Below are 24,312 nucleotides of genomic sequence, written 5' to 3' on the forward strand. Positions count from 1 at the left end.
GCTGCGCTGCCCTTGGGCATCTCAGGGAGCAGCAACGCAAGGAAGGGCAAATCTGCCCCAACACCCATCCAGATAACACGTAATAAGAGGAGCAAGAGTTAGCCTTCCTGGCTAGACAGAAAACCAGCAGAAAGACGGGCCTGTAAAGACTTGTCCTTGGACAAGTTTTCTGTTGGTTTCTGCTGGCGCACCAGCAGGTAGAGACCTCTGGGTGGGAAGCCCTGACACCCTGGCTGCACACTTGCCTTCACAGAGAAGTTGGGTGCCTCTCTGGGGTGCCCCAGCATTGACTGTGGGAAATTGTAATGCAAGACAGTGTCTCTCCATCAGCTACAAATGCCAAACCTCACTGAGTAGATCTATGTGCTTCCCCAGCTAAATCTAGTCTCCTCTAGTTCTCAGGTAGATCAATCATAACCTCCTCCACCCACGCATACCTCCTCCTAACCTGTGTACACCTACACTCAGCAAATTCTTAAGACCAACAAGACTATTTCAGACCACCTGGGAGGAGGAGAAGAGGGAACTTGCTTTGACCAGCATCAGTTTGCAGGAGATGTTTCTTGGTTTGATGTGGCCTCTTCAGACCGTGTGCTGGTATTGAATGTCTCCTCTGAGCATAACAGTGACAGAGGGACCCTCGCAGGTGGCAAAGGAGCCGCAGACCTCACCAAACACCCATCACATTCACAAACCGCTCTCAGATATTTCTACCTATAAACAAGAAACCAAAGTGCTCAAAGTCACCCACCAATGGCTGATAAAACCTAACACCTAAGTAATCAGCAAGTAGTTTTCCTGCATGACTAACTGATTACTCACATTTCTAGACTTAATCATATAGCTCTTTATATCTGAAGTGGGTCTCAGAATTAATAAAGGAATAGGAAACTTTCTGGACAGAAGGCTAATCGACTATGTCTTATTAATTATCACTCCCGAAGTTTAACAGGATTGTTTTATGAGCCTTTTCCTTCCACTGGTCATGTTAGATGTTTGCTCATACAATGTCAACACAAAACCATCTCGATCTTACTGGACTATTGGACCATTGAATACTCAATGGTATGGCATGAGATACTATGCAAACAAATACATAAAAGCTGCCTTTCGGAATGGTTCTCTTTTGTAGATTTTATATTTTCACAGAAAGCTACATCAAAGTTTTAGTGGAATGGCACTGAGAAGTATATCAAGCATCTTCATCAGTAAATATTCACAAAATAACAAAGCATAGGAAAAAATGTCACAGATAATAGCAGGATATAAGACTTTAAATTTGCCTTTATAAATGTGCCTTCTGTGCTTTGGTTGGTACCTACGACTTAGAATTGTAGGTTAATACTTAATGTTGAAGCAAAAGATAAAGTTTGGGTAGAGGTCTGAATTTTATCTATATTTATCTGATCTGTCTTTTTGCCTTTTTAGTTTGCTTGTTTCCGACAACTTTATTTCAGATTCAGATAATATCAGTTGCTTCTTAGGCAAGCAATTTTTAAATACAGTCCACCTGCAGTGAACTGCGTTTACAGGGAAGCAATGTCTGGCAGTTCCAGCAACCACAGTTCACATCAACAAAATGGCTAAAGAAAAGTCTTAGAAAAAGCAGTTGTGAGAAACTCACATTTAATATAATACATATAGTTTTGTGGTAAAAAGTGTTGAGTGAATGAGCCTTTTGTCTCTATTTCCATATATGACTTATATTCTATTTCTAAAAGTTAAATGAAAAACGTGACCACCCTGAAAAAGCACACTACTTCCCTACGAGTAGCTGTGAGTGTTGAAATATTTTAGAAGTAATGGACATGGAGACACCAGTTGTGCCTACACTTAAATGAGACATTCTTAAACAACCATTAAAACTGCTGCCAGGACTGCAAACACACTCAACAGCCACAGAACCAAAATAGCACCTTTTCTCCAGATGACCAAATTTGGTGAAAGCCCACCATTTTGTGACTTGCCATTCAGAACTGTAGTAACAATTGATGGAAAATGTTAATTTATCTGATTAGTGTTACTCATGTACAAAAAAAAGCAGATTTTTTGCTGTAATGTAGTCATAGCCCTAGACCTCAGAGATTTGTAATACATATCTATTGCAATCATGTATTCCTCTTAGTTCATCTGGTTGAAAAGTAGCTTTCCTTCTTTTTGGCAAGATATGCTAAAGGTAATCACCAGCTCCTTAAGTGGGACCTTTTCAATGAAAAGTGTCTTAAGATCATGCAATTCTTGGTTGGTTACAGCTGTGGCAATTGTAGGCAGTTTCTGAATAAATTTTCTGGAAAGAACATGCATAATTTGATTTTCTGGCTAATTTCTTTTGTGACAAGTGGGCAGGAAGCACATTTGTTTTTTCTTTAAGTTAAGGGGAATAAGAGCAAAACGGTAATGTAACAAGTTTGGGTCCACATGAATTAACTGTTGAGGGCAGCTGAATATGATCAGGACTGGGAAAGCATTAGCCAGCCGTGAGGCAAAACACAAAGCTAAAGCAAGGAGCCGAGGTAGCTGAGTATGTCCCAGAGCTAGTGCCAGGGTGCAGGGCCAGGTGGACTCCCGGACACACAGGACAGCAGGGTAGCTGGTGTTGCCACTGTAAAGGTGACACTAGGCCTTGCTTCACCATCTGAAGCAGGGTTGAGCTAAAATATAGTGTTTAGGCTAATGATTAGCAATGCTATGGTGTATCGAAAGGCAGCAAATCTTTGCATATCTCTTAGGCCAAGAAGACTCACAGATGGGTTGATGTTCTTTCAGGCCACATTGGTGGGACCACAGTTTTCCCACTTACAGGGACAGCATCCTAGCAGCATTGCAAGTGCGACGTTTGCAAGCACAGCGCTCACAGCAGCTTATCTGTAGGGCCTGCTGCGCAGCTCAGGAAGGGGAGCGACCGAAACAGAAAGTGGAAGCAAAAAGGACCTCCGGATGGAAAAGCCAGAGCTGGGCATCCACAGCTTGAAAGAATTGCTGCAGAAAAACAGTAGAAAGTAAACCAGAGCAGAGATGAGTTCTGCCTGAGGGTGAAGCATGAAAAGTTGGTTTGTGACAGCAGTTAAACACATTTTTCTCTTTCTGTTTATTCCTCCGTGGCTTTGCACCTACCCTCAGCAGGAAAAGCACAGGGCTTCCTCTAGACAGGTGAAGAACTGACCATCACAAAAAGCACTAGTAAAAGATTTCTGCTAAAGAAACGGTTCTTCCTTTCCTGCAAGTTTTCATGTATGTTTTGCTTTTTAAACCCATTTCTCCATGCAGCATTATAACTGCAACTTTTTGTCTTCCAGCTGCAGGGTTGCATCTGCTGTCAAACTCATGTGTTGAGAAAAGTGACTGAAATGCCTCCCGAAAGGTGACACAGGCAGCAGCTCCAGCGGCAAACTGTCGAGTGCTTCAGCACACAAAGATGTATTTCCGCATGCACTGTCACTCTGTCAGTGCTGCAAGGGACTATATGAAGGTGTAGTAACTTCTGAGAAAGAGTATGAGTGAAGTGCACAAGCAAGACTAAGTCATTCAGCCCAGAACCAAGCTGGTTCCCAAAACTGGACTAGATGATCCTGCAACTGAAGCCTTGCACACAGACAACAGAGTGGAAAGAGATATAAACTTTTTCACTTAAAACACAGACAACTTCACCACAACAGACAACAATGTTATCATACGGTACCATCAACTTTGCACACACAGATTATTATAGCAGAAGACTTCATGAAGAACAAACTGAACCAATCCCAGAAGGCCAGGGAAGCAAAGGAACACGGCAAACACAATGCTAAGTGTGCAGCTCTTCTGCTCCTCTTAAATGTTCAGTCCTGCAGGGAACTGGAAGACAGCTGGGAACTCTGTGGGTCGCCTCACCTGAGCTCAGATCTGAAAACCAAACATGACGAATAATTCAACCTGCTCCAGTGATACAGACCTCAAACCTTATTATGCAATTACATACACGTTCATTCTGATCCCTGGACTAATAGGAAACATATTAGCTCTGTGGGTTTTTTACGGCTACATGAAGGAGACTAAAAGGGCTGTGATATTTATGATTAATTTAGCCATTGCTGATTTATCACAAGTTTTATCCTTGCCTCTAAGGATTTTCTACTACTTGACTGGAACATGGGAGTTTGGAGGAGGTCTCTGCATTTTTTGTTTCTACCTGAAGTATGTCAATATGTATGCAAGCATCTATTTCTTGGTTTGCATTAGCGTAAGACGATTTTTGTTTCTTATGTACCCATTCAAATTCAACGACTGCAAACGCATTTGTGATGTGTATATCAGCATTGTCGGGTGGATCATAGTCTTCATTGGCTGTTTGCCTTTCCCTCTTTTGAGACTTCACCAGAATGTTAAAAACACATGTTTTGTGGACCTTCCTGTAAAGGAAGTTGACCTTCCCATCTCCATTGCCATGATGACAATAGGTGAATTGGTGGGGTTCATAACGCCCCTACTAATAATTCTATACTGCTCATGGAAGACTATCTTATCCTTAAAAGAAAAAAATTCTGCCTCACACGACCTTGGAGAGAAAAAAAAGGCTTTAAAGATGATTCTCACCTGTGCTCTAGTATTTCTGATTTGCTTTGCACCTTATCATATCAGTTTTCCATTAGATTTCTTTGTTAAAACCAAAAAGATTAAAAATAAATGTGTCCAGAAAGTGATATCAGTGTTTCATGCTGTAGCTTTGTGTCTTGCCAGTTTAAATTCCTGCGTAGACCCAGTCATCTACTACTTTACTACAAACGAGTTCAGAAGACGACTTTCAAGACAGGATTTACAAGACAGCATTCAGCTACACAACCTAAGTTATGTGAAAAAGCATCTCAGAACTGAACCCAAGGGACAAGTTGTAGACTGTTAATACTGAACTTCCTGAAATGTTTTCAGAGACTTCAGATGTTCTCTGTCATTTGGGATTTTGGACTGTTTTTTTTTTCCCCCAAGGACACTGAAAGTGACTACTCAGACAAACTTCTGCTGATTTCAGTGAGTACTTGATTTTAAAGAAAAAAAAGACTGAAAACACGATGATTTAATACTCTGGTTGCAAATTTTCTATGAATACTGAATATAAATTACACTATGTAAGTTACTGAGGACAAAATTTTGAGCTGGCCAAACAAGAGTTTAGCAGCTTCGCCAGTACAAAACAGTGGAGTACCAGGATGGGGTGTAAGCAGGAGGACATAGACCAAAGTTGGTTTAGCCCCACCACTGGGATTGGGAAAGTGTCCTGAGGTCATGCACTGGAGACACCAAGTCCATGACCAAGGCTATGCACAAACTTCCCGTGATGAGAGGTGCTACTCATGCCCAGTGGTCGTGGGAGTGGCCTGCCACCTCCTGGTCACACAAGCTGACTTGAGTGAGAAGCAGCAAAGATTTAGGGGGGGAAGGGGGGTTGCTATGCAGAAAGAATTTGGCCCCAAAAATCCGTACTTGACATAATATTATATTTTTCTTAAATAATTATTACTGTGAGAAGCATGATCACTGGGTTTAGACAAACTAGCAGGACTGTGAAATGGATAAAGCCATTTTCATTTGGAATTAATTCCTTTAAGTTTTCTTGATTCTCACACAACCGGCAAAATCACAATAATGCAAAGGGAGGTGTCGACTAAGGGAGGACTTCAAGAAAGGTCCCCCTGGATAATATAGCACTTACTATTTAATTTATATACAAAGCGCCTAGAGCCTGCCTAGTGCAATACCGACTGCATGGACATGAACAGCAAGGTTCTTGCCCCAGAGAACTTACAATTGAAATAATTAGCAAGACCTTGATTTTGAAGGTATAATCGAATGGTATGTTGCAACCTTGACTCAGACTGAGAATCAAGCTCATTTCTTAGGAAAACCATAAGGAACCAGTAGACCCATAATAACCCTTCTAGGAAAATGCAAAGTCATTGAAGTATCCAGACATTTTTATTCTGCCATCACTTCCCATTTCTGGGTCACAGTAAGAAATACCAAAAAAGCAGCAAAAATGGCCTTGAACTTACTTGTGACTTTGATAAACTTTAAATATGAGTCTGTGCTTCAGGGATATTTATTAAGGGCAGTAGGTTTAGCTGGCTAGAGCATGGTGGTGCTCATGCCAAGGTCGCAGGTTCAATCCCCATATGGGCTATGCTGAGGGTTGGACTAGATGATCTCCAGAGGTCCCTTCCAACCCTACCATTCTATGATTCTAGAGTTGGTTATTCAGACTAAATGTCCATCAAGCCTTTCAGGTCCTCTTTTGCCCAAAGTTCATGTTAATGAATTCAATGATTTCATGATATGGATAATTCTTTCTGTATTTTTCAAACGGTAACTCTCGGTCAAGTTCCAGTCATTAACATCAGCATGATTAATATGCAGTCAGCAGAACCTAAGCTTTCTCAATGTTGCCGTAATGGGAACAGTTCAGATACTCAATATATGCAGAGTTAAAGGTGTCATGAGATCACGAGAGCTTTTTTTCTTTCTTCTCTCTCTCTCTCATTTTTTTTTTTTTTTTTTTTTTTTTTTTTAGGAGAGGCTCACATATGGACTTATTTTTTAAAAAAATCTTTAATGTCAAGCAACAAAAGCTTTGTGCTTAATTGGCATTGGTTTTGCACCTTCTTGTGAAAGTCATTTTTGTGTGAACATTTTAAATGTTAAATTTTTTAATGTGAAAAATACTGTGACAATATTACATTTTATTTAATGCAAATGCTGTTTAATAGATTTAATTTATAAAAACATTTATATTTTGTACAAAAATGTAGATCCCAGAGAGTGCTGGAAAACAGAAAGACTTCCTTATTATTTTTAAGAAAACCCTCCACACAACAAAACAAAACCCCCAATTCATATGTACAGAAGCTTGTTCCAGCATTTCTGTACCTGCATTTGGCTGGGTATGCACTGCTAATTCTTGGGAATTGAGTAGCACATTATAATTTGCTCACACAAGTGAAAAAAAGAAAACTATTTATTTTCAACTTTCTACTTGCATTCCCAGTTGTATATAATAAAAATTATATTTAAAAAAAATTTTAAATGTAATTCTTGCCCCACTCTCACCTCTAGCTGCCTACATCACCAATTCATTGCTTTGCTCTGCCTCCCTTTATGGACGCAAAATCTGCTATGTCCCTTCTTCAAAATGCAGCTCCTACTGTAGTCACAAATGTCTAAAACAAAGCAGAATTTGCTCTTATACCTAGATCTCAGCAATCGTCATACTACACCTTGAAATTAATGCTAGTGTACATGAATTAAGTCAGTAAATTAAGCCATATCTAATCATCCATCGCAGCACAGTTGCATCAGAGCAAGGACACCACATTCAGGTTGCTCAAGGCTGTACTCACAGCATGCCAAAGACTACAAAAACAATGTTTCAGTGATCCTTCTCACCAGGCTAAAAGAGCACCCTAACTCATGGGCAGACTGGTGCATCTTGGTACATCCTCTGGCCAAGATGAGGATCGGTCTGGAACAGCCTACGAAAAACCAGTGGGTTTGTTTCATAAATGAGAACTGTGTAAGCGAGTTTCGCTATGAATTTTTAAAGATTAGCCAGAAGTAAAGTAAGACTACGAGATGTAAGTCCACAACAATTAAAATTAACAGACAGAATTCTATGTTAACCTAAGGGTAAGGAATTCCACACAGCTCCAGTGAGGACCATCAGCAAGGGCTTACAAAAGTTGGATGTTTTCAAGGAGCTTCAAGTTCCCCCTATTTTTAATGAGGGATTTTTCTCCCAGCTCTATGAAACTCATATATTAGCAGACACATTAAAAGCACATCTCAACAAAATTTCCCATCTGCTTAGAAAAAAATAAAGCAATTAGGATGAACCTAAACACATTTTAGGAGTCACTGAAGATCTCCACATTCACTCCATCGCAGCAGTACTCATCTCCTGGGCACTGTATTTTGTGCAGCCAGACTCTGGTGTAACAGAAAGGTGAGGATGTGCTCTATAATTCTTGACAGAGAAAAATCAAAATGCCTTTGCAAAGGGATAAAAAAAAAACGCTGTAAAACTCACTGGCAAGTCTCATGTCTAACTTCTATGTACCAGATGTTTATAAAAGACATTGAATTGCTAAATATCTACATAACTGGTTCATGATCAGTACTTGCAGATAGCCTTTGTACAGCTTTAAGTCACCTCTGTAATAAGATGTAGTCACACACGAACATACATCCCTTTATCATTTCAGCGTTCATACTTTAAGAGAATGCAGAATTTTAAGCTTTTTCTCCATTTTATGAACACACACAGTTTTTCAAACCAGCCCACAGTACTTTGCTTTAGGTGCATCAGACTGTGATTCTGCTGGTTTAACTCACTGCAGCCTGCCATCCCAACCTGCTGCAAAACCAAACCCAGCAGTTAAAGCTCTAATCCTCCAGCAAAAGCTGCATATAACTGCATACAAAGGAGCTTTGCCAGCACTGAGATCACACCAGAATCAGCCACACAAAGCATCCGTAACACAGGCACAACCTCTGTGTTGAGAGAGTGTTTGCTGAGATAGTGGCAGATGTGTCTGTAGAGATACAGAGCAACCAACCTACTTAGCATGACATATTAAAAAAAAATCTTAAAAAACACAGAACCACTAAAAGTACCCCCACGTACCAAAACCACCTGGACTGAGCACTTGGCACATACTTCTGGCCTGGCAGCATGTAGCACCACTTCAGCTCCATCAGCACTAACATTAGGCAGGTTTTAGGGAGCATGGCACAAAGCAAGGTCCCCATAGAGCAGCTGTGGACCGTTCTGGTCATCCCAACAGCTTTTAGTCACAGTCCTCCGGGGAAAACTGCCCACCAGCAGCTACTACAGAATAAACTATACCAGTTTTCCTGGCATGCTGGATAATTTTTCCACTTTGGGATATGACGGTGCAAAGCATGTTTTTGTACAGCAAGCTGCCTGCTGCAAAAGGGACTCTGCGACACTGCTCTCAGATGCCCCCTGCATGGACCTGCTTCGTGGCAGAGCAGACGCAGAAACTGATACAGGGTGGCAGAAGGTTTTACTGAAAATGCAGTTTCCAAGGCCAGAGCAGAGGAGGAGGACGGGTCCCCAGCTGCTCCCCACGCAGCCCACCGTGCTCTCCGCTTTGTGACCTTTCTCCCCGTCCCTCACTGCCCGGTGGGGGGGAAGGAGGACACCACCCAACCAGAGCTACTTCTAGCTTCATAAGGGGAGAGACACCTCACACAAAGCAGTATCAGAAGTTCGGAAACAGTTAGATGAGAAAAGCTCATATGCTTAAGTTTTCCCACCCAGAAAATACTGTGGGTGCAACAATTTCCCCTGCTGCCATAGCAATGTGGTTTATTCATATTAGTATTAACGGTCTCTTTTTACAGGAAGTCTAGCGTAATATTCTCAGTAGCTTACCAGAGCCGATTGCCGGGGAGATGCCTGCTCTCCCCGCTGCCTGCCGCAGCAGCTTGGCCATCCCGTGGGATCTGCCTTGGCTGTGCACGCTAGGGCACGGGCTCCCCAGTCCTGCTCCTGGGGAGGAACGTCCTTCTCCCCAGGGGACACGGCCAGGCCCTGCAGATGCCTCCTGGAAGACGCAGGTGGTTCCCCTGCTGCCCTGTGCCGCAGCGGCCGTCCCGCTGGAGCAGGGAAGAGCAAGAATGAGGTTTTGTTGTCACTCGCACAAAATGAAACGTTGATCTAGAGCAGGGCTGGCGGGGGAAACACGAAGGAACGTGCCCAGGCTCCTGGCACCTGGGCGCACGGAAAGCCCAAGGCTCTACGGAGCAGCAAAACATTGCTTAGGTTGCCCCAAACTCTCCTTTAGACTCTTCCCGTCTCACAGACCTGGACATACTCTTGCCACCAAGAGTGGAAAGACGTGTAACACAGCAAGGGAGGGAGAGAGGGCAGCCGCGGCGCTGCGGGAAGCGGCGGGGGCCAGGAGCCTGCGCGGAGCGGGCTTGGCGGCACGCGCTGCGCTACGGCCCGCCGCCACGTACCACGGGTCCCTTTGGCTTTCGACGGCCTGCCTGACGAACAGCCTCGGCCGAGATGGTCACGGGCCTTTGCAGAGCGAAGGTACTACTTCACTTACATAGCGGCAGACACGGTGCCGCCAGGCCGCGCGTAGGCTGCGAAGCGATCGCCGACGAGCAGAGAGGAGCTTTGCTGCGTTTCTGCAGCCAGTCTCTTCTCCTGAAAACCATCTGAACAAGAGTATCGGTTTGCAGGACTGGACTGGGGAGCTGAATAAGAATATATCTCAGGTAAAAAACAAAACCAAAAAAAAGCCAAAACTCCCCTTTATTCTGTATGAAATATTTCCTCTGGTTGCTCAGCAAGCTCCTGTGCCCTGGCAGGGTTGTTACTGCAGAGGTAGCAAGAAGCAATGCATTGAAATACATTCAAGCCCTGTTACCACGCTGATTTTGCTCTGAAGTTGCAAGCGACTTTCTGACACATACAGAGTGAGATTTAATCTTTGCTAGGCCAGAAGAAAATATGCTCTCCTTATTTATAACAATTAACATTTCAGCAGGGCTATTCCTTATTTATCAATGAAAGAAGACTATTCCAAAGATCATCCCTGAAACTCAAAGAGATTTGCCTTGGACAAATGTATAAATTGGGTCCCTGAAAAATAAACAGCCTGCAACTGAGAAACAGGAGTACCATTCTGCAGTTAGAAAATGACTTTGAGGTTTGCTGTACTTAAGCTAATGCTTCCATTAGGGTTAGTTCTGTTCCTCAGTTCCCCAAATTTTGTCTTTCTTTCAGATTGTTGAATTAATCTCTATTTTCCCCCCTTTTCAAACTAAACATTTTTGTTTCTGGAGGCTTCACCTACCACCCTGAAAAAATTCAAAACCTTCAGTGGAAGGAAGGTGGTTTCCTGTGAAGTCTTGGCCTTGACAAAAACACAATGTTCCATTGTGAAAAAACCAGGAATCCAAACAAAGTACTATCTCCAGGTCCTGTTCAAACATAGTCTTTGGAGAGCGATACCTATATAGGTGTGCTTTTCACAGTGCCATACAGGATCCACTTCTCTCCTGTTTTGCAATCACCTCCTTTGCAATTTGTCAGCAAAACCAGGTGGGCTGGGGACAACCGGGGCTTGTTTGCACACATGTCTGGGTCTGGAGCCCCGTCGTGGGTGCTTCAGAAAGAAGCTCACAACCAGAAAGGCCTGTGCCAAACTGAGCACTGGTTTAAGCTCAAAATCACATTTGGAGAAGGTTGCACTTCTCCAGCCCAAAAAAGCAGCTTTGGGTGATAGCACAGACCTGGTGAAAACTGGGCAACTTGAGGGATGTTTTGAGATGTCAGACTGTTCTGTAGCAGCATCAGGACAATTTTTTGGGAAGTCTTATTTACACTTGACAAGGTAAAATTGAATGACACGATTTTGGGTCAGAGCAAGGCTCTCAGCACTGGCAGATGCAGAGGTGCTGAAGAGAAGCTCCCCTGCTGAGGCTGGTTTCCGAATGTCTCAGATCAGGGCCTCAGCATGCCTCTGTTTCCACCGACTCCCACGCAGCTGGGTGGCTGCGGGCCCACGCGCCGTGGAAAGTGCACGCGCCGTCTGCAACAGCTGCGAACGGCTTCCTCGCACAGCGAGGGCTTTCTTCTTGCAACTTCCTTTGTGTCATTGTCATCACAAAAGGAGACATGACAGGGGGTTTTTGCACTTTGAGACTTAAAAAATGTATTTACAAGCAAGCCACAGGCAGAGAGCAAAGCCTGCTAAGGAAGTGGGATAGCACTTGTCTTCCCCCCCTTCCCGTTCTGCTTTTAGACCGTTGTAAGAACGGCTGCAGTGAGTCAGAGCAGAGGCCTGTCCGAGCCGGTGCCCGGCTGCGGACCATCACCTCTGAGCAAAAGCAGGGTCCATGGCCTGTGCCCTTCCTTGGGCACAGCCTTCATACAGCCACTGCTGCAGGGCACACAAACTGCCATTTTTCAGAGCCACTAGAAGCTCTTTTCTCAACCTACCTGTCCAATACATATCTGCATCCACTAATCCTTTAAGTTCTGTCCTGCGGCACTGAATTCCGTATTTTGGTTGCCTGTGCGCTGCTTAAACTTTTTTTTGTTTGTTTGCTTTGAACTGGCCACCTGGTAACTGCCTTGTGTGTCCCCTTCCTCTAATGTTATGGAAGAACAGTTCCCTTTTCATCTTCTCTACATTATTTGTGACAGCAGAGATCTACCAAATTCATCAGTTGTCTCTCTCTGTCTCGGGGACCCTGGGCCACTTCAGTCTGCCCCAATTGGAGATTGCTCCATTTGATAGCCTTGTCCTCCTCGCTCAATCCCCTTTGGAGATGGGGGAACAGAACCACCTATCATGAGCCACAGGATGGGTGCTCCAGGGTTTATTCAGCAGCACAGTGATAGTTTTCTCTGTTGTTCACTGTTCCCTGCTTATGAATTCCTAAGTTCTGTTCACCTTCTTTACCATCACCCATCATCTGAGATAACATTTTCAATGACTTATCCACATGACTCAAAGATTTCCTTTTTTGTATGAGAAGAGCCAATCTACAGGCCAGCGCTGTTATCACAGTCAACTTATTGTCCTTCTCTCCCCATATACTCTTTTCTCTTTATCAGCACTGAATTTTATTTGACATACTGTCATCTAGTTGCTCAATATCACAGAATAGCTGAGGTTGGAAGGGACCTCTGGAGATCATCCAGTCCAACCACACACACACACCCCTTCTCAAGCAGAGCCTCCTAGAACATATTAGACAGGATCACATCCAGGAGGGTTTTGAATATCTCCAGAGAAGGAGACTCCACAACCTCTCTGGGCAACCTGTGCCAGTGATGTCATTCTCACAGTAAAGAAATTCCTCCTCATATTCAGGTGGAACTTCCTGTGGTTCAGTTTGTGCCCATTGCCTCTTGTCCTATCACATGGGACAACTGAAAAGAGTTTGGCCCCGTTCCCTTGATACCCTATCTTAAGGTATTTTTAGACATTAATAAGATCCCCTCTCAGACTTCTCTTTTCCGTGCTAAACAGACCCAGCTTGTTATCAACATCTTGAGAACACTCTCTATTTCTCTGTAGGCAGCTTTAGATTTTACCGTTCTGATTAAGTTTTTATCAGCAGCAAACTTTGACACCTCGCTGTTTACTTCCTTTTTCACTTTGCTGTCAGAGGCTAAAAATTAGTATCTCACCCAGTGTCACCAAAATAGCTCGCTGCCCATGAAACCATGTGCACAACCCCACGCTACTGTCACCAGTCTGAGCTGGCAGCACTGGCCAGGGGAGCTCAGAGGAGCTCTGCAGGGCACACTTGAACAAAGTATACATGCAATGTTTTAGGGCACTTCTCACATTTCAGTAACTGAAGAAACAAAGCGACTGACCCAGATACAAATCGACGTCATCCCCCCAAAAAAATGAAAAGAAAAAGAAAAGAAAAAGATAAAATCTCATGAGAAGGTTGTATAAATACCCTGACAAAAAAACGAGTAGATTCCTGTGAGCTGCTTAGATAATCGTGCAATTTACTAGTCAGGGTGGACGTGCTACAGTATTTAAGCTGATAAACTGAACTATGTGTAAACACAATATTGATTAGTGGTCAAAAGATTAAGCTTCCATATTTGATTTTGCAAAAAGGTCCAATTAATTAAAGCCATCAAGAATAAAATAGCCAAAAAAATGAACACACCTGCAACAATTGTTGTGGTACCACCACTCTGTATCAGTCATTTTGTTAAGACCACTGTTAAACTGTTTTACTAATCTTTTTCTCTAAAATACAGATTTGTACTTAATAAAACTTAATTGTAATACAGCTGAAGCAAGTAAAAGACTCTTTCCTCAAACTAAGAAGAAAAATACGTGGCAGATGAGAGCCTTTGGGGAGCTAACTAGCCCTCTAAGAAACCTAGAGTGAAAACATAACATCCAAGCTGGAACAAGTAGTCTAAGATACAGAGATCTCTTGGCTTCGCCTGTCATCAGGTCTTTCCTTCAGTGTTTATCTTCTGTTCTATTAAAGACTCATGGATAGTTTTGCAATAGTGACAAATTACCATAAAAACCCCACATTTTTGTTTCTTATCTCTCAAGACTGAACACAACACAAAGTTTCCTACCGACTCCAGCAGGCACAGTATTAATGAGAAATACCAACCCTTCCAAAGAGCGAATGGGAATGAACAGAGCAATTTCTTGGATTAGCCCAGCTGATGCGAGTGGGTCACTCTGGTATTCTGTTTAAATCCTGACAGCTACAGCCACTGTCCACAGCAATAACAAAATGCGCCACCAGACAGAAACGTGGGACAACCACAGGAGAGAAGCGATATATATGTCCTTTTCTATCGTGCTCCCTTTGGGGGGAATAGCTTGCTGGCCCCTTTGGTTCCTAAACATTGCATTGCATTTAGGAATAATTTGCAACCATGACAGAGACTATTTTTAGCCATCAAGACACCTTCCTTTTTAGTTTTCATCCTGCTCCTCAGAGAGCAGCATTCAACTAACAGAAGGGCTCAGACATATCAAGTGCTGGGCCTAATGCAGGACTTGGTTTTCTTAAAACTGAGCATTGCAGCATCCGTCAGGTGTTAAGATGTGGAATTTGGCAAAATACTTGGGTGCCCTACATGGGGTCTGAGCCAACTCTGAGCCAAAGCCAGAGACAGGACAGGTATGAAGCACAGTCCTGCCAAGGAAATCCTGAGGCAAGAGGGAAGATTCTCTCTCGATTCTTTTGAGTCCACAACTGAGATCCCCGCTTAAAAGCCATAAAAAGAAATGGCAAAGTCATACCCTAGCACTAAAACACAAGGAAGGGAGAAGGCCGTCACTGCACTCCTAATAACTACAGTCCTTGCCTATGGAAGGAAAATGTTAAAATTCTTCCTTAACCTATGAGAGGGTTTGAATCCCTTTTCCCCTTTGCTCAGAAAATACCCTAGGCTATCCTGCATGGAGATACTCTCTGCTCCTCTTATCAAAGCAGTGTTTTTTTTTAAAAAAAGTAGGCTAAGTACAGGGAACAAAATTGAACATGACTTTTAGTGGTTAGTGCTGTCTCCTCAAAGGGGAAAACCTGGGTGCTTGTTCCTTCTACTGGGTCTATTTCTGTCTTTTACGTCAAACCAACACTGGACACTATCCATAAACATCACCAGCTGCCTTTATGGTTTAGGTGGCTTTTTTGGTGGCAGTTATCACTGCGTTTTACAGGGATCTCCATCCTGTCTCTAGTGAAGACCGAGCAACAGCTCCCTAATAAAACCTGTCAGGCAACATGCAGGGACATCTCCAAGCCTATTCAGGCTTCAGCATAAATTAGACCGCAAAAAAAATAACCTCCAACCCAGCCAAAGCTCGTGTTCAGTTCTGGACATGTGCAGAGGTTAAAGGAGGGGAAAAAACAGAGCATCTCTGAGTTTAAGTACTTTCAGGGTTAGCTAGAGGTTGAGCTAGGCTCAAAATTATAATTTTTGATGCAGGTGTCAAATTCCGCTTAGGTTTCCTTGCCACTTTTTCTAAATCTAGTTATAGAAATAAAATAAAATAAAATAAAATAAACAAAAGCACCAGAACAGTCAAAGGTAGGATGAACTAAATGATCTGATTGTCATACTGTATTATGCCTACCCATTTTCCCAATAGGCTCAACAAGGATGTGAGAAGGGAACACCTTGAGGAGGGTGCCACATAAGCAAAGGTCATGGCTTTTACCAGTCAAATAATATGCAAATGTTAGTGGTTTATTCCAAGCACTGAAGGATCAACTCTATCTCCCTACTCACCCTTCCAGAAGTCTCAGTAGGAACATTTTAAATTTTTAAATCCAAAAAACCTCACTGCTTTGTTTGCTGACTAGTTTCTCTAATATGCTGCAAGTTCACACACCAGTCCTGTGATTCAATGACATTATCTTACACAAAAGCCACTATTACATGACATAGCCAATATTTAAAGAAATGGTAACTCTTTGTGGTCAGACAAATGTCTATGCAGCTAGAGAGAAAGTTCCCAAGAGACCTCTGTAAAACAGAAGCTAAAAAATACACAGCTTAGAGTTTCTTGTTTAAAATGAGAGATTTCTTACTTAAGTGAATTAATGCAAACCATAGAAGTCCCACATACCAGTCTGTTCCTGTTGGTTAACAGTCTATAAAATCCAGAATACCACCATTGCAAACCCAAAGACAACAGCAACACTGCTGCCAGAGCTGGCTCCTGCACTGCAGCACAGTGCCTTTCCTCTGAGTAACTTAGCTCAAAGCTTTTATCTCTAGCTTCTTTGCACCTGACTCATTCATCTCAGGCCAGCAGTTTCAAACCCTTGGTGGCACTGAGCTCAAAAGCTTTTTGGCTTATTTCTGGTTCAGTGGGACCTTCTAAAGCAGTCCCCAGCTGGGGACAAGGCCAGCTTCTGTCTGTAGGACAGTAAAGGAGATATTTACTCCCCAGTTCCCCTTATGTTATTATCCTTAAAGGAAATCACAGGCTGCAGAGTCGCAGTGAACACATTAGCAGCAGGACGGAGCTGTCCTCAAAAACATTGTTACAACTTTCAGGAAATCTCTTCCAGCCAAGAAAGCCAAGCAGTGTCTTTTACTGGTAAGAGCAACTTGCTGCAGTTAGCTCAGTCACCTGGCTCAGCACCCCACCCAGTACCTTGCCACCAGGGCATCCTCCCCATGGAGGTAAAGGCCCTGGCTGCATTTTTTGTTTGCTCAAAAAACGCAAGCTCTGCATAAGGGAAGATTTGGAGACGTGCCATCAGCGCTTGGCAGCACAAGGTTCTCCATTTGGGGACATCTGTGGACTGTGAATCAAACAGGATTGCAGACCATCTCCAGGCAGCGCCGCCAGCACACGCCATGGCCTGCCCTCCCAGAGCATCCACACTTACTCCCTATGGTCCCAGCAGAAACCGGCAAAGCCTTGACGCAGGGCCTCTGGGGAACTGATGGAAGCAGAGCACCAGAGTCCTTTGCACACTAAGTTGGTTGGACCTTAAGTTGAAAAGAAACAAAAACTTGACGGCAAAGATATGGAAAAAGGTGGGCTGAGCTAGGCACGTGAGCACTGAACTGAACACAGAGGAAATCCCAGTCTCAAGCCCTAGTGGTGACTTTGCTACTGATGGGTTTGCCCCCAGAGTTTTGCGAAACTAAAGCTTCACAAGCTTTAGTTGTTATGCTTCTGAAGGTTATTCTGGAGTATATTTGGCAACTGAAACATATTCATATGCTTCAGTGATTTGCTGGCTCAAGGCCAGGTCTCAGCCCACTGCTGGACCAAAATGTGTATAAGCTATTCATGGCATGATGTCAAGAGTCTCCCAGGTGACTCAGAGAGCTGAGGTTTGTTAGCTTTTGCAAGGGCCTCATGAGTGTGAGTTTGTCTCCATTTGCATCAAATCAGGTAGATCCCTTCTGCGCAATATAGGACCTGTCTTACTGCTGGGGCTCACCCATGGTAGGATGCCACCACGCTGGGCTGAACGAGAGGCAGCTGCCCTGGCCTCCTCCAAATAGCATCTCCCCTCTGAGCTGTCACGAGCTGCAGAACTGCTCATAGAAAAGGCAAAACTGCTCAAGCTTCTTTTCAGCCTCACAAGCACTTGCATTAATTTTAACCAACTAAATCCTAAAAATGTTATTATCTGGAAGAAATCTAATATTCAGTCATAAGTAATATTGCTACCAGTTACTGTAACAGCCCTATAATGTTCATCATTTAATAGAAATTTTATGAGTGACTTACAGGGGGCAGTATTACTGTGGCAAGTCATGGATCAGTGCAGTCTAAAGCAAGAATGAAAATCCAATCTTTCTAAGACAATCCTTGGCAGGAAAAACAAATAGGTGACCACAACCCTGTCTATCCAAAGACAAAAAGATGAACACAAAAACAACTCTGTGAGGCTTTATGGCTTTGAAGACCATGTCCATGCTCCTCAGGACAAGAGCCACAGCCCGCACAACCTGTTGTACATGCAAAGGCATGGGAGAGCAACCAGGCAAAACAAATCCCATTCAACCATTTCCCCCATGAGGAAATGACTCTGTTCTGTAAGAGATGGGGGCCCAGACTAAGAGCATAGGCCCTAAATCAGCTGAACATCAGCGTTCAGCTAGAGATCCAAACTCTCTACAAGGTCCTGTCTTTACTTTGTAGCATTAGAGCTTTTAGGCAAACATCTTCTTCTATATGTAAATGAAAGCACAGAAGAAAAAGAAAATCAAATAATACTAAGAAAGCAAAAAAAAAAAAGTTTTCTACAGGGAAACCAGACTAGCTCCATTAAAAAATAATGAGTATTATTGTGAACCTGGGATAGATAAATATCCAGCACATTTGCAAATGGAATATTTGTGGAAGATGGAAGAAACAAGTTGTTGAAATTCAGAACTCCTCTCATACTGAAGGCAGTCAGCCAGAAACTTTCTTTTCCACCTAATCAGCGTGAGTCATTTCCCTACTGAAAATCAAGGGTCATAATCTACAACAAAAACAGGGCCCCAGGAACACATCAGCAGTCAGCAACTCTAGATTCAACCTCTATAAACTTCTACTTCCTCATTAGCTCCACCCAATCAAACCTTTACAAGAGAAAACACTCTCTAAAGTCATTAGTACGATGTCTTCAGAGTTTCTTTCCTACCTCTCAGCTGCCCAAATAGCTACCTGATTCAGCCATGGTTTGTAAATAAATGCAGCCATGGTTTGTCAGGAGTGGTGATACTTAAGTTTTGACAAGAGCAGCAAGAACTTAGACATCAGGAAAACCAGCATATACTACAGCACAGATGTACAAGATTAAAGGAAACACTTAAATTTCTTTCCAGACTACAAACTGTTGTGTGAAAAACTAGCAACTACAGCTCAGATCATAACCACAAAAGTGCTATCATTTACTTAGTGCAAAGAGGTCTGACTGCCTTTTCTACCATCAGGTGAGAAGGCAAAGACCTGTTTCTAACTTCGTATCGGGTGGTAAGGCACACTGGTAAGGCTAAAATTGCCTGGATGGCAGCTCCTTTGTCACTCTCGTACTTTTCTAAGCATTAAGGATTAACTAGTGAAAAGCGCCCTCTGAGAGTCTCTAACGACAAAGAAGCTGTTTGCCAAGTACAGAGAAAACAAAATGTTAATTTATTTACCTTAAAGTGAGTGCGCAGACAGGATTGATTTCTGGTAGTAACTGCAAACTCTAGGTTGATCTATACTTAGATCTGTTCCTGATGACTCCTATATGCAGGCACTCTCATTCCAGAGCACCTCGTTCCACCCTGGCAGGGGATTAAATTTATAGGAAGAAGGTTCCCTATTCCGGAGGAAGGGTATTCATGCACAGACTTAATCTGGACCAACTTCAATATCCCAATGGGGAGCAGCTCAAGAGATTCTAAATGCTTCTGTAATGAATCCATAATTTATTACACCCACAGTCACAGTACATGATTCTTGGACAACGAACTCATTTTCACATTTGTTAATGTGAAACCTGAGAGGAGGGGTGTTAGAGTGAAAAAAGACATTTTAAAGAGAGAAAATAAGCTGAAGTGAACAAAGAGTTAACTACATGAAGTAACTTCCTTTGGAGGTGCAGTGGTAGGTGGCAAGTCTTTAATTATTCTCAAGACAGGAAATACATCCATTTATATTGCGTAAGTACTATCATGACTGTCTTTCTATATATGAAATTATTTTAATGAGATAATGCAAATATATATACATACATATAATTATTTTGGTTAGATCTTAAAGCATCAATCAATACCTGTATTTGGGTGCCGTGCCATAGCTGTCAGCGAAGTCATTCCCTATACAACTCATAATCTGGATAGTAAGAATACATCTAATCCTTTCAAGCCTTACCTTGAGTAGAGTCCTCCCAGAGTGGTAATTCAGCCACATGGCTAGCTGGTGTGCCACTGAAGAGAATTTGCAAATTATACCACGTTTATCTGTTCCTTAAAATGTTCTTTTCTGTTCTAGGATTTTTTGGTTTGGGCATGTTAGGAGAACAGAAGATGAAATGCAACAGATTTTGGGGGTTGTCTTTAGTTAATCACCATAATGTTTGGGTTTTTTTTTTTCTTAAATATCTAGGAAAAGTACAAGAAACCAAAGTATCCACCTACAAATGCTAAAGCTGGCAGCTGCTGGATCATTAACGACTGCAGTGACCTGGCCAACTTTGCCCCACCCTGCTGAAAGCACAACTGTAGCAGTTTAGGAAGAACAAATCCCAGGCATAGAAGGAAGATTTAAGGACAGTAATACAGAAGCCTCAAGGAAATTCAGAGCTGATTTCAGAGCTCTGGAATTTTGGCCATAATTCATGGTAAACTCTATTAAGCATGTCTGTCTTTTTGGTAGCTTTCCCTGTGATGCCAAGAACTACTAAGTCCACAGAAGTCAGTCCAGATCCTGTGATTGAGAGATTTGGGGGACATTTGCTTACTGCATTTCAGCCATGTACTTTAGCTGGGAGTCTGGACACTTGTGGTTTATGTTCTATATGCAGTCAAGGAAAAGGAATAGGGACTTCCACAGGATGACTCAAACCACCTGAGTTAAATGCCCACAGCTGGTGTATGTAATTCCCCTCCCTTCCCCACCTAATCAAGTGCAAGATGTTGCACTGAAAGGAAGATTTCCTTAATCTCTTAAAGCCATTTAAAAGGTTGTACTAAAAAATGCTCTTGCTCTCAGATTCAGTAATTAGTACATATTAATCCTGTTAGCTCTACAACTTGTCTCAGCATTGTTCAGGAAAATGAAAATAAACAGTGTAAAACACTTTTCCTTTTAAAGCTATTTTCAGTTACATGTGATACAAAAAAGAAGGAAACAATCAATCTGCATTCTCCTTTCTTGAATCCTTTTCTACAGTAAAGTGGTTATTCCTTGTAGCAGATCTGTAATTACTAGATTTTTGCACTTTTTTTTTTGGTGCAAGTTCCATCTGGTTTAGATTGTGATTGGATGGGGACAAAACCCCCCAAAACATCCAAGTCTACAAGTAAAATAGTGTTTGCTGCTTCTCAGCCTGTTGACAAGATGATTACATATGAACTATTAATGTAGATGCTATCAGAGTGAAAAATTTCTCTTAGTCATAAGCTTGATTCCTTACCCCTCTCTTTGTAGTAAGTTCCTGCTCAAACCAGTGTTACCTTTCACTCTGACTTTATCCACTGATTTTTACATGGTGTTTTCACTTTCTACAACCTTGTATGTAGTTGTAATGTTAATATTTCTGTTGAACCTGCATATATCATTCGTCATTTATCTGAAAACAGAAAATTTACTATGCCTGCATTAACTCCAGGCCTTTCTCAAGTGTACATACCCATCTTTCTCTTTTAACCTTTTGCTTCATGTTATTACCTTCCTTTTTTAAAAAAATCTGAAGCTTAACTATGATGAAAACAAATGTTTCCGTACTCACGCCAGCTTATCTTAGCTCATCCTCTGCCTGCTCCTTTTGCTGCTGCCTACTGCGATTGCTTCCAGAAGCCTGCAATGGGAGAGAAAACTTCTGTCCGTAAGTTAGGCTCTGTGAGGCTTTCCCACTGGGACCTCGCCCTGCTAGCACATCTGCCTATGGATTGCAGCCTGTCTACTCTTTTGGAATAGTCTACATGAGACCATGTCTTCTTTAAAACATTTTGTTTTTTCAAAAAAGAGAGCCTTTAGCAAAACTCAGAGCTAGGCTCTTCTCATCTAGCTATAGAGGGCCCAGAAAAATGCATGTTTTTAAAAATAAATTCCCACTCTAACTCATTGATCTTAATCTTATGAGGACTGAGCTGCATATCACAGACTTTACTAGCGAAAGTAGATAGTATATATGAAATAAATTGTTTTGATACACCAGTTGTATAATTACAATTCCTTTTCTGTTGTGTGCTCCTTAGAGAAAAAGGAAGGCATATAGAAAAAAGGTGAGAAAGACTTCCTGCTGAAGTTCTAGAAAAACATATTCTCGAGGATGCTCTCCAACTCCAAACCTGCTTTTGTGCTCACAGTATTTTGAATTTACAATGAGTTTTTCTCCCCACTGAAAACAAGGATAGAAGCTTTTCCTGGACCACTTAACTACAACCATCCAGGATGTGCTAGGATTTTCACAATAATGAAATTGTGCCTAAATTTATCTAAAACAAATCCTTTCTGCTGCTTTAACCCCTCATCAGCCCTTTTATTCCTACATCACCGTTACCATAATCTCTGAGAACACCTATTGCTACCACAGTAGTTTTGTGTGTAAACATATCAACTTCCAAGTAACATAAAGTAACCTGACAAGGGCTCTCTTTTTCCAGATAGCCACATCCAAACAGTGATTTTTGCTACAGCAGTGAGGCAAGACTTTTCATGCCCAAGCTGTCCCAGTCATGCTAAGAGTCTGCAGTATTGAGCTGAATTTACGGTGAAAAATCTGCCTTCCTTTTGCCACCAGCTTATCTAGTCTGAGCTGCTGAAGCTCTGTTTCCTATCAGGTTGAGACCTCAGTATGTGTTTCAAAGCTCTGTTAGCTGCCCACATGTTTTATTCCCTTGTTCTTCACCTTTGTATGTATGCTTATACATACAAACAGCAGTTTATTTTCCCTGAATTTCTGTAACGTCAGGCTGGTGAAAATTAAATTTATTGTGTATAATCTAACTACCACGCGGACAGTAGTTGATAATGCAGATGGTGATGCAGACTAACACCTACTGTAATGAAAGCGTCCACATGTCACTTGGAACACCACCAGCAGCCCACATCTTACCCATCGCGAGCTCATTTAAACAGAAAGCTCTCCGACTTGCACAAAGCTCAACAACCTCTCCTCCAAAAAGCAAATTCAAGTTTGCTGTTATTTGTTATTTTCTCATGTGTCCATCTGATTGGAGTAAAAATAAATTTTGAGAAAAAAAAAACTCATATATAATTTTGGAAGAAGAATCATCCAAACCACTGGATTGCCTTTTTACATTAAGATATTTAATTCCAAGTTTTAAATATGTATTGTGTGAGAAAAATAACCTACAAGCTAGTACAAAGATAACTTGACAACAAGCAAGTGTGTGGATACCACAGATTGTCCTGTTAACACTGCTTGTCTTTTCAGTAAATATGCATCTGTAATAAGTCATTACTGTAAATAAGTTCGTATTTGCATCTCAGTAACATTATTCCTTCAGTTACTGCACCAGTGTTCAAAGCACAACACCTTGTCCCTATTTACTGTGAAATGGAGGTGCTAATCTATTGTGTAAGTCAGTTAATAATAGACACTTGCACTGAGATACTGAGTTTTTCTCAGCGCTTTGTCCCCGGGCGCGGAGCAGCTCTCAGAAGCACGAGGGCTTGCCAACTGTGCCATCTACCGGTGCAACGTGTCCCCCCGGACTCGCCCTGTCACATCCCAGCTGCTCACGGACTGCCTGAACACAGCAGTTCCTTAAATTCAGACAGATGAGGCTAGAGGCAACCTTAAAACTAGAGGTCTTTGACTTGAGCATACATCCCCGCATAAAGTGATTCAAGCTAGGCAAGGCCAGCACACCCCATTTCAGCTACTTTCTCAGAAAAAGGAACAGTAGATGACTGGGACACTTAGCTGTAAAGAACAATTTGTTCCTTTGAACATACTGGGTCATTGCAGAGAGCATCTAGTAATTTCTTAAGGTATCTGAAGATAGTCAAGATGTTGAAGCCCTGTATAGTGAGAGCTAATCACTGTACAGTTGGAAGGAAGAATTTCTTCTTAGTTTTCAGTAGAGACAAATCCTGTTCTCTGTAGCTAATACATTTCCAAGTTTCCCCACTCAAGACTATCAAACCAGATCAGACAACCAACCCACCCTTCTTAGCCCCTCAGGTTATCTGGAGGGAAGTCACAGCAACATATGGCAAGTCTGGAGCAGAAAGAAACTTGTTAGTACAGACTACTTCCCCTGACTCAGTAAAACACATTTGACTCTCAGTGACAGTAGTTAAGTCTTCTGTAGAATGCACTTGAGCATTAAAGTTTTAGTCATAATGAAACACTTACCTAGACTTACAAGTTTAGAGCCAAATGCTCTTAGTTGAGACTTGTCCTCTGTACCACATTTCCTAAGATTCATACACCTAGGGAAAGCAGTTGCATTACGGCAGTTACGTCCTCATTTGCAAGATAAGGGCCAGTAGGGAAGTCCTATTCTTTCTTCTGTACAGACAACTTCATAAGATGACTGAAAGCAGCTACCACTGGAATCATTTTACTTCCTAGTTCTTAGTACAGGAAGCCTGC

The 24,312-nt window shown here is 42.3% G+C and overlaps 1 protein-coding gene across 1 annotated transcript; it reads left to right on the top strand.

Moving 5' to 3' along the window:
- Positions 1-3,698: 3,698 nt before the first annotated feature.
- On the top strand, positions 3,699-4,936 carry GPR174 (G protein-coupled receptor 174). The gene has a single exon (XM_062584765.1). The coding sequence runs from the start codon at positions 3,896-3,898 to the stop codon at positions 4,877-4,879; it is 984 nt and encodes a 327-aa protein (XP_062440749.1). The 5' UTR covers positions 3,699-3,895; the 3' UTR covers positions 4,880-4,936.
- Positions 4,937-24,312: the final 19,376 nt, after the last annotated feature.

The sequence above is a fragment of the Rhea pennata genome, chromosome 11, assembly GCF_028389875.1.
Source record: "Rhea pennata isolate bPtePen1 chromosome 11, bPtePen1.pri, whole genome shotgun sequence".
Classification (NCBI taxonomy): Eukaryota; Metazoa; Chordata; class Aves; order Rheiformes; family Rheidae; genus Rhea; species Rhea pennata.

Excerpts from the sequence above, each read along its gene's own strand:
- GPR174 (XM_062584765.1), top strand. The coding sequence starts at position 3,896 with ATGACGAATAATTCAACCTGCTCCAGTGATACAGACCTCAAACCTTAT.